At 45.0% G+C, this 14525-nt stretch overlaps 1 protein-coding gene across 15 annotated transcripts in view; it reads left to right on the top strand.

The window, feature by feature from the left end:
- The window catches only part of CARMIL1 (capping protein regulator and myosin 1 linker 1), a 310815-nt gene that overhangs the window by 150541 nt on the left and 145749 nt on the right, over positions 1-14525 (top strand). For all 15 annotated transcript variants that reach the window (XM_045057041.1, XM_045057036.1, XM_045057039.1 and 12 more), the window contains 3 exons: positions 5847-5922; positions 12334-12422; positions 13628-13722. In XM_045057041.1, the coding sequence (XP_044912976.1) occupies positions 5847-5922; positions 12334-12422; positions 13628-13722 (260 nt within the window). The remainder of the gene's footprint in view (positions 1-5846; positions 5923-12333; positions 12423-13627; positions 13723-14525) is intronic.

The raw sequence follows: 14525 nt of genomic DNA, 5'->3' as shown, positions 1-14525 counted from the left end.
GCCCGACGTGGGGCTCGAACTCACGGACCGCGAGATCATGACGTGAGCCGAAGTTGGACACTCAACCGACTGAGCCACCTAGGCGCCCCTAGGTACATTTGAGTTTTAAGGGAAGGTTTGGATCATTCAGAGTTGCCAACTGAGATGAGAACTAAGGATCTCAACTTGTATTACAAACCCCAGCCCACGGCTGGATTAACAACCACCACAGCAACGAACAACTCTACGTGCAATACATTAGTAACACGGAAAAGGTTAGGGAATGTTAATTGTCTCCTCTGTCTTCAACAGAGTGTAGGAAAAGATTCTGCTATGTGACTCTAAAGGGTATTAACATTGGATCTTCCTTCTCAGGGTTTGGAGTCTTCAGATGTCTTTGTTCCCATTTTCAGGAAGCAGTAGAAATGTCCTCTGGAAATGACAAGAGAATATTTTGTTCCCATGTTACCAAGACTCAGGGGAGCATTACCTAAACTGCTGTAACTCTTCAAGGGTGACTGTACTTTTCAGATCAGAGTCAAGTGGCAGTTAAGAGTGTCTTAGGAGATCAAGGCAAAACACATTGGGAGGCAGAATCTGTGCCATGGACTGATAGTAAAAAGCTGTCGCCACGAGAAAATCAGTCGAGATGACAAGCATTGGTGTTTGGAAACCTTTCTACATCATGTAGTGTAACCCCCAGGGTGCCTTAGTGAAAACACGAGGAAGGGGTTGGTTCTGATTGGCACAGACCCCACCGGGGAAGGTCCAGGGAGCTCTCGGCAGTGAGATGTTACCGGCACAGGGGTTGGGAGGCCTGCGTGAATCAGGAGTTATCCTGTTTGCTTATCTGATCGCTTATTACTGTGTTCTGAGAAAGCCATCCAGGAAAATGAACTCTCGGGAATGAAATTATTTACATCTTGTCTTGTGTATTTTTCTGTGGAGGTGAGATGTGCCAGTTTTGATCATTATTGGTGATAGATTGTCATATGTAGACCGAGTCTCCTGGAGCCTTAGGCCTCTGTTGTGGCTGTCCCGACGGCTTAGATGTTCTGAGAGTGACCGATTCTAGGAATCCCGAGTGTCACTCAGTTCAGACCTTGACTTTTCTCTGTGTTTGCTGAAGTGGTTCCTGGATGCTTGCTTCTCAGACTTGAAGCTCCCCATTCTCTGCACGGTCCAGGCAGGTTGAGAGAAGCTTTGGACCTGAGAAATTGAGGTTTTACATAGTGTTGTATGGAGCTATAGTTTATTTACTTTTGCTTCCGTATTGTATTCTGATGTGTGACCATTCTACAAGTTATCCATTCTGCGGTTAATTGGATATTTGGGTTAGCTTAATGACTAGGTTGAGTAATGCTGTTAAGGCCATTCTTACAGTTGTTTACTTAGAGAAAAGTTTGCCGTTCCGTGTACCAGAATGCAAATAATGGTAAAGTCAACCACTGTGTCCGCCCTGGAGGTCGAGAAACAGTCTATTGCCTCTTCGAAGAAGACTTTAATAAGTCAATTTTCAATCACGGTTCCCCCTGCACTCCAACCTTACCTGATGGAACAGTTATTCCAACGGTCCTTGTGTTTCTTTGTAGTTGCGTTACAAAAGTGTGCATGTTTTGGGGGCGCCTGGGTGGCGCAGTCGGTTAAGCGTCCGACTTCAGCCAGGTCACGATCTTGCAGTCCGTGAGTTCGAGCCCTGCGTCGGGCTCTGGGCTGGTGGCTCAGAGCCTGGAGCCTGTTTCCGATTCTGTGTCTCCCTCTCTCTCTGCCCCTCCCCCGTTCATGCTCTGTCTCTCTCTGTCCCAAAAAAAAAAAAAAAGTGTGCATGTTTCATTTGGGGTTGTATGAAGTCTTTATTTTTTTTTTAAATTTAAAAAAATTTTTTTTACATTTACTTATTTTTGAGAAACAGAGTGAGACAAAGCATGAGTGGGGGAGGGGCAGAGAGAGAGGGAGACACAGAGTCTGAAGCAGGCTCCAGGCTCTGAGCTGTCAGCACAGAGCCTGATGCGGGGCTCGAACCCACGAACGTGAGATCATGACCTGAGCCGAAGTCGGCCGCTCAACCGACTGAGCCACCCAGGCGCCCCTGGGGTTGTATTAAGTCTTTAATCAATTTCGGAAAAAAAATATTATTTTGCCTTGGCTCTTGTTCTAGCTAGCCTCTGTACCTGCTTTCTGCCTCAGGCTTCTCTCCTCTCCCCAGTACGTCTTGCCTGCATAATGAAAATTGTTACCTTCCTCTGATACATCCTGCCTACATTGCTGAAATTGTTAACTTCCTGAAACATTTCTCTGCTTAAAAGCTTTGTAATGGTCACCCTGTCAACAGTCAGGTTCCCTTCGCTTTCAAGCCTTATTTCTAGATACTAAGTGTTCTGGTTATGTGTTGCTATATACGAACCATTCCAAACGTAATGGACTACAGCAAGAGCCGTCCCTTGTTAATTGTCTGTCACAGCTCTGGGCTTGATTAGGCTCCGCTAGGTGGTTTTTGCTTGGGCTCTTTCCAGCTGTTACAGTCAGATATGGGCTGGGTCTAGAACCATCTTGAAGGCTTCCTTATTCACGGGTCTGGTAGTTGATGCTGGCTGTCTGCTGGGACACTTCCACGTGGCCTGGCCTTTCTCAGAGCAGGGCTGCTGGATTCCATGGGTGAACCTATCAGAAGGAACCTATCAGACGCCATATTATTGCCTTTTCTTACCTCGCCTTGGAAGTCCCCCCACACCGATGGAGGATACCCATGTTGTCTCCAGTGTCTGACCATTATGGATACAGTCGTCATAAACAGTAACATATAAGTTTTTGTGGAAGTACACGTTTTTATTTCTCTTGGTTGAGTATCTAGGATTGAGGTTGTTGGATCTTACAGTCAGCGTGTATTGAATATCATAGACACTGTCAGACTGTTTTCCACACCAAGTATGCCATTCGGATTCCCATCAGCAACGTATAAGGTTCCAGTCGCTTGGCATTTTTTCGTTTTCAGTTTTAGCGATTCACTAAGTTTGGAGTGGCATCTTGATTTGGCTTTAAATTGCATTTATTTAATGGTTAATAATTTCAGACATCTTTTTATGTACTTCTTTGCCATTGATATATCTTCTTTGGTGAAGTATCTGTTTAGATCTTTTGCTTATTTTTAACTTTTTAAAATTATTATTTTTGAGAGTCAGAGACAGAGCATGAGTGGGGGAGGGGCAGAGAGAGGGAGACACAGAATCTGAAACAGGCTTCAGGCTCCGAGCCATCAGCACAGAGCCCGACGCGGGGCTCGAACCCACGAAACCGCGAGATCATGACCTGAGCGGAAGTCGGACGCTTAACTGACTGAGCCACCCAGGCTCACCTCTTTTGCTTATTTTTAAAAACTCGGTTGTTTCTTATCATTAACTTCTTTATACATTCTGATATCAAGTTCTTCGTTAGAAACGTGATGTGCAAATATTTGCCAAGGAAAAACTGATTTTTCCACTTTACCAGGTGAAGTCCAATTTATCAATTTTTCCTTTTGTGGATCATGCTTTTGGTGTCGGATCTAAAATCTCTGACTAAGCCGTACCTTGCTCTGTCGACCATTTCCTCCGCCTGGATTCTTCTCCCTTCGCTTGTGGACTTCAGTCTGCCTTTTCAGGATTTTTGCATGTCGTTTTAGAGCTGATGCTGTCCTGCCCCCTGTGACAACGTAAAACCTGCTTCTATAAATGATGTGCTCTTCGGTTCCCGAAAACGACTTCGTTATGACAAAAGCCAGCTGTCCTTCAAATCAAGTGACAGACTAGCACACACAATAAAGAGGTTCTGAAGTGTCATCCCTGCTTGACATTAAATCCACACAAGGAAATAAGATGAGAAGGAGCCGCCGTGGCTCCTGAATGGACAAGTACAGGGAGAACCCCTGAACCAAGTGTGTGATAAGCCGGCATTTGCCCTCAGAGAAGCGACTGTTCCCCAGATCGCAGGGGGAGCAAATGGCGTTGACTCTGGCACGCGGTCCGTGGGGAGCAGGGACGGGAGTGAAGACCTATGGGAAGGGTTGCTGTTCATGGTTTTAAATCTGAAACTTAAGCAAAAATTGATAAAGAGGCTCTTCCGTTGGACAGATGGCATATGGAACCATGTGACTGAGAGTATTTTTTTTTTGCATTGTTTCTCTCGCCTACCTGCAGGGACTTGTTTTTCCCTTATTATTTATTTTTTTTAATTAGAGAAAGAGAAAGAGAGAGCAAGCAAGCAAGCTCAGGAGGGGCAGAGAGAGAGGGGGAGACCCAGAATCCAAAGCGGGCTCCAGGCTCCTAGCTGTCAGCGCAGAGCCCGACGTGAGGCTCAAACCCATGAACTGTGAGATCACGACCTCAGTGGAAGTCAGATGTTCAACTGACTGAGCCCTACCCAGCCGCCCCTCCTTTTTAAAGCATGTCTGACGAAGCCAGACGTGTGGTTAAATGAGATAGCCTGAGTAGTGTGCCTGCCACAGGGCCCGGTACGCAGAGGCTATGAAATAATGTGGATTTTGCCACTCTCTCCACCTTCTGCCTTTCTTTTCCGTTTCAGCAACAGTTTGAGTGTTTGCCAGGTGTCACACACCAGGAGGATGAAACTGATTATGGTCTGGCTGAAACTGGAAGAGAGAGAGTTGGTTTTCAGAGAACTTACAGCCTGGGGGTGGTGGGCAACAAATGTTGAATACAGAGGCAGAATAAAATGACTCCGAGGCAGAATAAAATTAATGTAAATAGAGATGCGGACAGGGTGCTGGCCGGGGCGGCCCAGGGGAGCCCAGACAGGAGATGTGTGATATATGCGTCGAAGGGTGCAGGGATTTTCCTAGGTGAACACAGCACTGAAAGATGCTTCCGACCGTGAAATTGTATGGTGTGTTTGATGAGTAGTGAATTTGCTTCTTGGCTTGTGCATGAGTTAGGGGCATGTTGTAGGAGAGATCAAGCTGGAAAAACATGATGCAGGTGGCTCTCTGAAGCACATAGTTCCTTCAGTGGCTGAAGAGTTTGTGGGAAGCATGAGACAAAAATGCACCTGGGCTGTCTCATGTGTGTCATCAGCATCAGGAACTACGGGAAAGTTCCAAATGGTTGTAGGATGCTTGCTAAGCCTCGGGGATCCATTCAGGGTCACTTATTATCTACAAGGCTAGACAGTGTCCTTGCTTGCATTATAAACTCACCTGGAGAGTTCTATTGACTCTTAACAGTGGTGGGAGAGTGGGGGCTGGGGCACCGATTCTCCCACGCAGAAAATCCCAAGCTTTCGACTCCCCCAGAGCTTAAGCACTAATAGCTTAGTGTTGACCGACAGCCTTACCAATAACCTAAGTATTTAACACATATTTTCGTGTATTATCTGTTCTTACCATAAAGTAAGCTAGAGGAAAGAAAATGTTATTAAGGAAGTCATAAAGAAGAGAAGATACCTTTAGAGTACTGTATTTTTTTTTATTAAATAAATCCATGCAGTTCGAAGCCATATTGGTCAGAGGTGAACTGTATATGACATTCTTGATGGTTAAAGGTAGAGACTTGCTAATAGAGAACTAGACGTACAGTTCCTCTTAGAGCAAGGAAGGTCTCTGAGCACACGCTCTACAGGTCTCTTTTCCTCCGGATACGGCCATCAAAGTCCCTCGAAGTGATTTAACACCAGCCTTTAGGAATTCTGCTTACAGACGTGAAGGTCTGTCCTGCAGACTTTAACCGTTGTCTAGCAGTGGAAGTCGTTGCAGCTGGAGGCCGTGCTTGTGAATGATAGAAACGAACAAGTAAACTTGGATGTCACAGGTTGAAAGTCAAGTGCCAATACGGCTGTCCTAAAAGTGCTTTCACGTGTCTTGTTATTTCTGCCTCTAGGGACCTGATACCCATCATTGCTGCTCTGGAGTACAACCAGTGGTTCACGAAGTTGTCTTCCAAGGATCTGAAACTGGTAAGAAAGTGGAGCTCTTGCAAAGGTCGCTTAGCTGCGCTGAGTTTCAAAAGCCCGATCGTTTTCAGAAACACATTTGTTTTCCTACTGATCTGGCGAGCTGCGCACATGCTTCTTTCTTGAGCAGATATTTTTCCGTGAATGATCTGCATGCTGCTGCACCCAGTTTGTCGTGTGAGATGCTCCGGAGAAGTACCTCCTCACGTTTCCAGCTGCTTCTGGCAACTTTAGATCATGAACAGAAAGACACAATGTAGCGTAGCCTTCAGCACACACACTCATTCTGTCGGCAAAAACAAAGTTACGTCTGCACGGCTGCCAACGGCAGATTTTACGTTTCTATCCTGCCTTCCGTCTCCACGAAGCCTCCCTTCCTAAGAATTTGGGGAAATGTTACCAGGTTGAGTTGGTCTGGTTGAGTTATGGTCGTTAACATGAATTTTCTGGATGAGCTCTGGGGCAGATTTATATGTAAGGGAAACGAAATCAAAGGGCAGTGTTGGTTTTCAGACGGTATGTGGGAGCCACATTTTCGGTCTCTTTTACCAGTGGAAAAAGACGCCCTGTTGGGGATTGTCTGCGCGTTCAAAGCAGCCGTGTGGACAGAGGCTTATCCACCGGTTAGCTTCCTGCTACTTCATTTTAGGACAGGAAGTCATGCACAGGTTGTTTTATCGGCGACCCTTACCTCCAAGCCTCCGGCCTTCAGGGAGCGTGGAAACTGGGGGCTTAAGATTTTCATAGTGAAGAGGTAGGATTTTGACTGAGACGTGGATCTGTAGAAAGTGGAGGGTTGAGATTTGCCGGTGGACAGGCTGCCTTGTTCTCTGAATTTCCTGGGGAGTGAGGGGCTGAAAGGCATTATTAGCACGAGCTTGGGCTGAACTCATTTGGGGTCCACGGAGAGCCGGCGTGGTAGAGAAAGAGTGTGGGCTGGGAAACAGACCTGGGTCTCAGATTCTGACTCATGACAAGGCCATGTGACCTTAGCTAAGTCACTGGACGTTCCAGGGCCTCAGCTTCCTGCGGACCTATTATTGAGAGTTGTTTGGACCTCGTGTCTCATTCGTCTCTATCCAGAGCTTATCAGAGTATATGGCTCCTAATAGCTATTCCATAAAAATGGATTTAATGAACAGATGTCAAATTAGGTTGGACCACGAATGAATGGGCGTAGCCATACAAGTATAGCTGATTTGCAGATTATTCAGAGGAGTAAATAATGTGGACAGAAATGTGAACACAGTACCTGACCTATTGCAGGCATTTTTTAACTGTTAACTGTTGTTACTGCTGTCACAGACTAGCGAAGAGGCTGAGAAATGAACGAGTGTGGGGCTGCGAATTCTGGAAACTGTATCAGCTAAATAGGGGGAGTTTCTGAGGTCAGTGGTGATGGAGCTGGGGATGGTGGGGGCGGGGGCAGGTGAACTCCCAGGGAACAGACCAGAGGCCATGATGGAGGGTCAGATCTGGGGGACGGAAGCCTCTCCTTGCTTGCTGCTTGCTGCTTGCTGCTTGCTGGGATGGGGACCATTTGTAGGACCGAGCCAACGGCGGTGACAGACCGGTGAGGGGAGCCGATCGGGAAATGAGAAGCCGATTAGTTCAGGGATTGTGGGATCAGTGAGAGCAATGCTTCTCTACCAAGTCAGTTCACCCGGCTCATTAAAACATTCCTGTAAGTTGGTGAATGGGGCACAGGAGAGCTCTGGGGAGCCGATGCAGACCCACTTTGGGAAATCGTCCCAGCCCGCTGTCACAGGGATGTGTCCCGGCCAGTGGTGCTGCCCTTCTGTCGCGATTTCTCCCCGGTGTGCTGGGGTGAAAGGAAGGATGGCGAAGGGAGGCGAGGGCTGCCCTCTCCGGCTTTTCCGTTAGCGAAGATTGAAGCGCAAAAACACACGTGTGTATATTTTTTAACATTCGGTATTTAAAAAAAATTTTTTTTTTTTAATTTTTTTTTTTCAACGTTTATTTATTTTTGGGACAGAGGGAGACAGAGCATGAACGGGGGAGGGGCAGAGAGAGGGAGACACAGAATCGGAAACAGGCTCCAGGCTCTGAGCCATCAGCCCAGAGCCCGACGCGGGGCTCGAACTCCCGGACCGCGAGATCATGACCTGGCTGAAGTCGGACGCTTAACCGACTGCGCCACCCAGGCGCCCCCAAAAAAAAAAATTTTTTTTAATGTTTGTTTATTTTTGAGACAGAGAGAGACAGAGCATGAATGGGGAGGGGCAGAGAGAGAGGGAGACACAGAATCGGAAGCAGACTCCAGGCTCTGAGCTGTCAGCCCAGAGCCTGACGCGGGGCTCGAACCCACGGACCGCGAGATCGTGACCTGAGCCGAAGTCGGACGCTCAACCGACTGAGCCACCCAGGCACCCCAACATTCAGTATTTTAAAACGAAAAGTGGTCTTGGGGATATCAGCCTTCCGTCTTCAAAAGGAATGGCAATTCTTCATGAGTTTTCACCCGAAGTTAAAAAGAACGGACACTTGCCCCTTTGATGGGTCTTCCGGTATGCAGTCTCAGAATATTTTCTAATATGTGGCTTATTGGAGGAGATGACAGTATTCAACTCTCTTTGGACTTTTTTTTTTTAGTTTATTTATTTATTTTGTGAGAAAGAGAGAAAGCGTGAGTGGAGAAGGGGCAGAGAGAGAGGAGAGAGCGAGAATACCAAGCAGGCTCCACACCGCCAGCACAGAGCCCGATGTGGGGCTCGACCTCACGAACCGTAAGATCGTGACCTGAGCCGAAGCTGGACGCTTACCCCACTGAACCACCCAAGCGCCACTGGACTTTTTATTTTTATTTTATTTTATTTTATTTTATTTCTTTTTAATGTTGTTTTTTTTTTTTTTTTTTTGAGAGAGAGAGAGAGAGAGCATGAGTGGAGGAGGGGCAGAGAGAGAGGGAGACACAGAATCCAAAGCAGGCTCCAGGCTCTGAGTTGTCAGCACAGAGCCCGATGTGGGGCTCAAACTCATGAACTACGAGATCATGACCTGAGCCGGATGCTCAACCGACTGAGACATCCAAGCGCCCCAACCCCTGGGCTTTTTAAAACGGGAAATGCTTGGCAAAAAAGAGTGACTTTCTCTCAAGTTGTATACATTCTCTGGGTTGTTAAGATTGCTCCTGACTCACTAAAAGCCCCTTATGTGAGGGCACCACAAGAGAAACATGTCGCATTCGCTTTCTGCTCATCTTATGACTCTAGTCGTAATCCCTCTCCCTAAGTTAAACAGGAGGATGGAAGGATTTTTTTTTTTTTTAATACGCCAAATTTGCGATTAGGACCAAGTTCCTGTCTCATATTCTCCACTGATTAAAACCGCAGTAGATTGGCGGTCTTGCTCAAGGCCTGATTTTGTAATTTAGGCAAGTCGGCGAGCATCATGGGGTCTTTTAAAATCTTTTAAAGATGGCGTGGTTGGGCCAGTTGTACGTAGTTCCTTTTAGATATAAAAATTCCATATGCCTTTTATTTCTCATTAGTTCCATTGTTCCCGACAGCAATTCCCCTAGTTTTTATTATATACCTTTTTTTTTTTTTTTTGAAAGAGAGAGGAGGGAGAGAAAGAGAGAATCTTCAGCAGGCTCTGTGCTCAGCATGGAGCCCCACGTGGGGCTCGATCCCACCACTGTGAGATCATGACCTAGGCTGAAATCAAGAGTCAGACGCTTAACTGACTGAGCCACCCAGGCGCCCCTTACTGTATACTTTCGAGTTTTAACTAAATGCAAGCTCTGGGAGAGGCATTGTCTTAATTTGTTAAGAATTTTGTCTCCCTAAACCGGTGAACGTAGGGTTGAACAGACAGTTGACGTCTGGGGAGCACGGCAGTATGGTCACATGTTACTTGCCATCTATGTTTGGGTGTATGTGCATATCGCTTTAAAAACTTCATCCCATATATTCTTAGTATAGAAAACAATTCTTTTCACGTACTTGGCACTTAGTAAAAAGTAACAAAATTAACGTAGACGTAAATGACTTGTTATACCTCTCCCCTACTGGCATTCTAAAGAAAAGTTGGGCATACTTTTTGCACATTTTCTGTAATAAATTTTTATTACAGTAATTATACCCAATGGGTAAATGAAAGCTCTGCTTTGGGAAATTGCTTTTCTGGATGCTTCGTGAGGTCGCCCTGGAAAGGTAATGATACCATAGATTGTTTTTGGAAATTAGGATAATTCCTGCAAAAACATTGTCGAAGCAATCACTTTTTATCATGCCAACACAAAGTAAGATCTGTTCACCTGGTTGTATATTGTGAGATACAGAATTACACTGATCAGGGGGGCCACCATTTTGAAAATCACCACCTCAGCATAATGTAAATTGCAGGCATTCGGTCAATGGGAATTAGTTTTCCTCTTCCCTTGTCAATCTGTGGGACACATCAGTAACTCGGGGACCATGTGAAAGTAACATTGTAGACAGAATGGATTCAAACACCACATAAGAATTATGAATGCCTCAGATGCTGTGGGACTTGCGTGTTTCCAAGTGGGGTTTTCTAAAGGTTGCTCACTAGTGAGTTTTGTTATATTTCAGACTGTTCTAGTGATGCTTAATCCATTTGGATATATATGATCTGATAAATCAAAGAATTGTAAATTTGTGTGATATTTGAGGTAAAGAAACTGCTTTGATTATAGTATGCCACAGCACATAGAACTCCCTCCTTCCTTCCTCCCTCCCACTCCTTTCCTCAGTCCCTCCCTCCCTCTCTCTCTTTCTCTCTCTCCCTCTCCTTCCTTCCCTTCCCTTTTCTTTCTTTCTTTCTTTCTTTCTTTCTTTCTTTCTTTCTTTCTTTCTTTCTTTCTTTCTTTCTTTCTTTCTTTCTTTCTTTCATCATAAGGGATTTAAATAGACCCTAACTTGTTTTTTTTTTATTTTTTTTTAATGTTTATTTATTTTTGAGACAGAGACAGAGCATGAACGGGGGAGGGTCAGAGAGAGAGGGAGACACAGAATGTGAAGCAGGCTCCAGGCTCTGAGCTGTCAGCATAGAGCCCGACGCGGGGCTCGAACTCACGGACTGTGAGATCGTGACCTGAGCCGAAGTCGGACGCTTAACCGACTGAGCCACCCAGGCGCCCTAAATAGACCCTAACTTGTAAGGAGATTTTAAAATCACTTTTTAATGTATAAATAATTTTAAAGTCAGGAGCTGCCTTAAACATAAACAAATATAAAAACATTAGCATATGAAAATTTAAAAGAACAAAAATGTGGTACAATTCCGCAGCCAGGACACAACTTTTCATTTTTTCGTGACACCTTCAAGCCCTGTGCTACTTACATTAGCCGTTTCAGTGGTTGCGATCTTTATTAGACATTTCACAATAATTCCGCATTTCATTTAATATTATATCCGAGCACTTAAAATATTTTGACAGAAATACATAACACAACTACAGAATTTAAAACAATCTAGTGTTTATTTGCACGAGGGAGTATTTGCTAAACTCTCATTGGGTTGTGTCCCCCTTTATTTTAGAGAATGCTAGTGGGAACATCGTAATAGTAAACATTTATCAAGTGCTCATTCGGCCACCCTTTTAAAGGACATGACGCCTTTAAACCTTAACTTTCTTATCTGTAAAAAGGGAATAACGATACTTAACAGTTTATAATGACACACACACAAAGGGCTAGCTCAGGGCCTGGCACAAGACAAGAGCTCAGTAAAGGGAACATCATGTTGTTACCATCATGGCCTCCACATCGTCTTTTGTTATCCTTTCTGGAGATCACTTTCCTTGGGAATTACTTTCGGTTGTCCCAAAATTGGGATGCGCCTCTGAGTGGCCCCAGCACAACTAAAATGGCCTTTTATTTTATTTTATTTATTTATTTATTAAAAAAATTTTTTAAATGTTCATTTATTTTTTTTTGCAAGAGAGAGAGAGAGCGAGCGAGCAGGCATGAGTGGGGGAGGGGCAGAGAGAGAGGGAGACACAGAATCCGAAGCAGGCTCCAGGCTCCGAGCGAGCTGTCAGCATAGAGCCTGACATGGGGCTCAAACTCACAAACCGGAGATCGTGACCGGAGCCGAAGTCAGGACGCTCAACGGACTGAGCCACCCAGGGGCCCCTCAAGTGGCCTTTTAATTAGTCTATCGTAATTGTCTGTGTTCTTGTCTGATTGCCCGCTGGATGGTACACTCTGAAAGGTAGCAACTTTTTGTCCTTTATATCATTGAATCCCCCGGACCTCGAACGTGACGGTGCGTGGGAATAGACGGTCAGTCAGGTTTTGTTGCGTGAACGAGTGCACGAATAAATGGCTCATTTAACTGGAACTTGGCATCTGTGTGGGTTTGTCACAGCAAAGTGAAGTTGCCCTTAGACTTCGTGACGTGGTCAAAGAATGCTTTCTGTTACAGTCCACTGATGTCTGTGAACAGATACTGAGGGTGGTGAGTAGGTCCAATCGGCTGGAGGAATTGGTGTTGGAAAACGCTGGACTTAGAACGTGAGTATCTTCCAGAATATGTCAGTATATTGCTTAAAATCTTTCTGCTGTTTCCTTAATACTTGGATTTTAAAAAAAGGTTGGGCTGCTCACATATACAGTGTAGTGTTTCCCTTCTAAAAACAAACAAACAAACAAACAAACAAACAGATCCGTGTTCCCCATCATCACGAAGGTCAAGGGTTTTATAACATCTTTTATTGTTGTGTCGCTGGAGGGAGCCCGGTGTGGTGGGTGAGAGGATGGACCCTGAGCCAGGTGCCTCGTGGCCTTGGGCGAATTGCCTCACTTCTGTGCCTCAGTTTCTTCATCTTTAAGACGGAGAAAATAGTAGTGTCTACCTTACAGAATTATGGTTGTGACGATAAATGAATTAATACATGGAAAGTCCTTAGAAAAGTATCTTTCCTGTTACAGATGCTATGAGTCAGCTTTTATGAGTATCACTCGTGGTATAATTTTATGTAACACGTTTAATATAATTTTATGGCTTTGCTTTGATATGTTTTAGCCATTTCTCTCTCTTTCCAAATTCGTACTTGCCTTGTTCAGTAGTAGGTGGGGGTTCACTAGTCAGCACGCCTGCTTATGTGGAGTTCGAATCAGCTAGAACAAAGACTCCACTGCTCCTAAGTGAGGAGGGCTGAAGGTTTCATATTCACGGCACTTAGTGTGTTACTTTGAGTACAACGTACCTAAAATAGTGATTTTGATTTTTGTTACAACATAGTGTTAGCAACTGTAGCCTTTAAACTCAATAATCAGGACAATCAGTTTTGCATTGTGAGCATTGCATGAAATGAGAATTAAGGTCTAGTGAGCAGCCTGTTGCAACTTTCGTGGAATGTAGGTGCAATTCAGGATTTTTTTTTAAGTTATGAAGGGACTCTAAGTAGTCCTATTCATAGCATCCTGGAATGTGTCTTTAAAGGGGGCAGTTACCTCTTTTCTTTTTGCTTTTGAAGGAGGTTGTGGCTAATCAGAATGAACCAGATTTTGGCCGTGGCTTTACAGATACTCTATTGAGGAATATAGACCTGTGTAACATAGATCAGGTGTTAATGAGTAGATGGTCTATATGTTAATATTGTAAAGAAGGATTTCCTTTTTTTAGATTTCACTCTAACTTTTCTAGCTTTTAAGTGTTTTATTTGAGCAGGTTTACATTTTGTGTTATGTAAGCTAACTGTTTTGTTTCCTTGCAGAGATTTTGCACAAAAACTGGCCAGCGCTTTAGCGCATAATCCCAACTCAGGACTCCACACGGTTAACCTTGCCGGCAACCCGCTGGAAGACCGAGGTACTGTAGCATTCCTGTGATCACTGATGCCAGAATTGTAAGAGAATTAGGGAGTTTGAATAGCCACACCGTAAGAACGCGGTCAAGCTCAGCTGTAATTACGTAACAGATTCTACTGGTGGCTTTGTTCGGCTTCTAGATTTTCTCTACCCTTTGATGAAGATACTGGTGCTAAAATCCATTATCTGATTAACTTCTTTTGAAGGGACACAGACAGAAAGGAGGCTATTGGTTTTGATTGGTTTTAAACTGTTGTATTAGTTTTTTGTGGTTACATAACAAATTGCCAGCAACATGGCAGCTTAAAATGACACGGATGTGTTACCTGACAGTTTCCTTGGGTTCTAGTCTGGGCAGAGGTGTGCTGGGCTGTCCACTCAGCATCACAGGCTGAGATCAAGTGGTCAGGTGCGGCTGTGATCGTGACCTTACGGGCCCAAGCTTATTGGTTGTTGGCAGAATTAACGTCCTTGGGTTGGGAAGACAGAGGTCATTCTTTTTTTTGCTAGCTCTCATTGGGGACCGCTCCCAGCACCCGGAACCTTGCTACACGACGCCTTCTCTTAAAACATGCCAGTTTGCTTTGCGCTCGAGGCAGTAAGGAGCACATGTCTTTGATGCCTGCCTTTCTTTTAAATAGAGCATCTGAGGGGCATCTGGGTGGCTCAGTCGGTAGGGCGTCTGACTTCGGCTCAGGTCATGATTTCACGGTTTGTGGGTTTGAGTCCCGCATCGGGCTCTGTGCTGACGGCTCAGAGCCTGGAGCCTGCTTACGATTCTGTGTCTCCTTCGCTCTGCCCCTC

Source organism: Felis catus, chromosome B2, assembly GCF_018350175.1.
Source record: "Felis catus isolate Fca126 chromosome B2, F.catus_Fca126_mat1.0, whole genome shotgun sequence".
Lineage (NCBI taxonomy): Eukaryota > Metazoa > Chordata > Mammalia > Carnivora > Felidae > Felis > Felis catus.
This window is presented reverse-complemented; position numbering and strand designations above follow the sequence as displayed.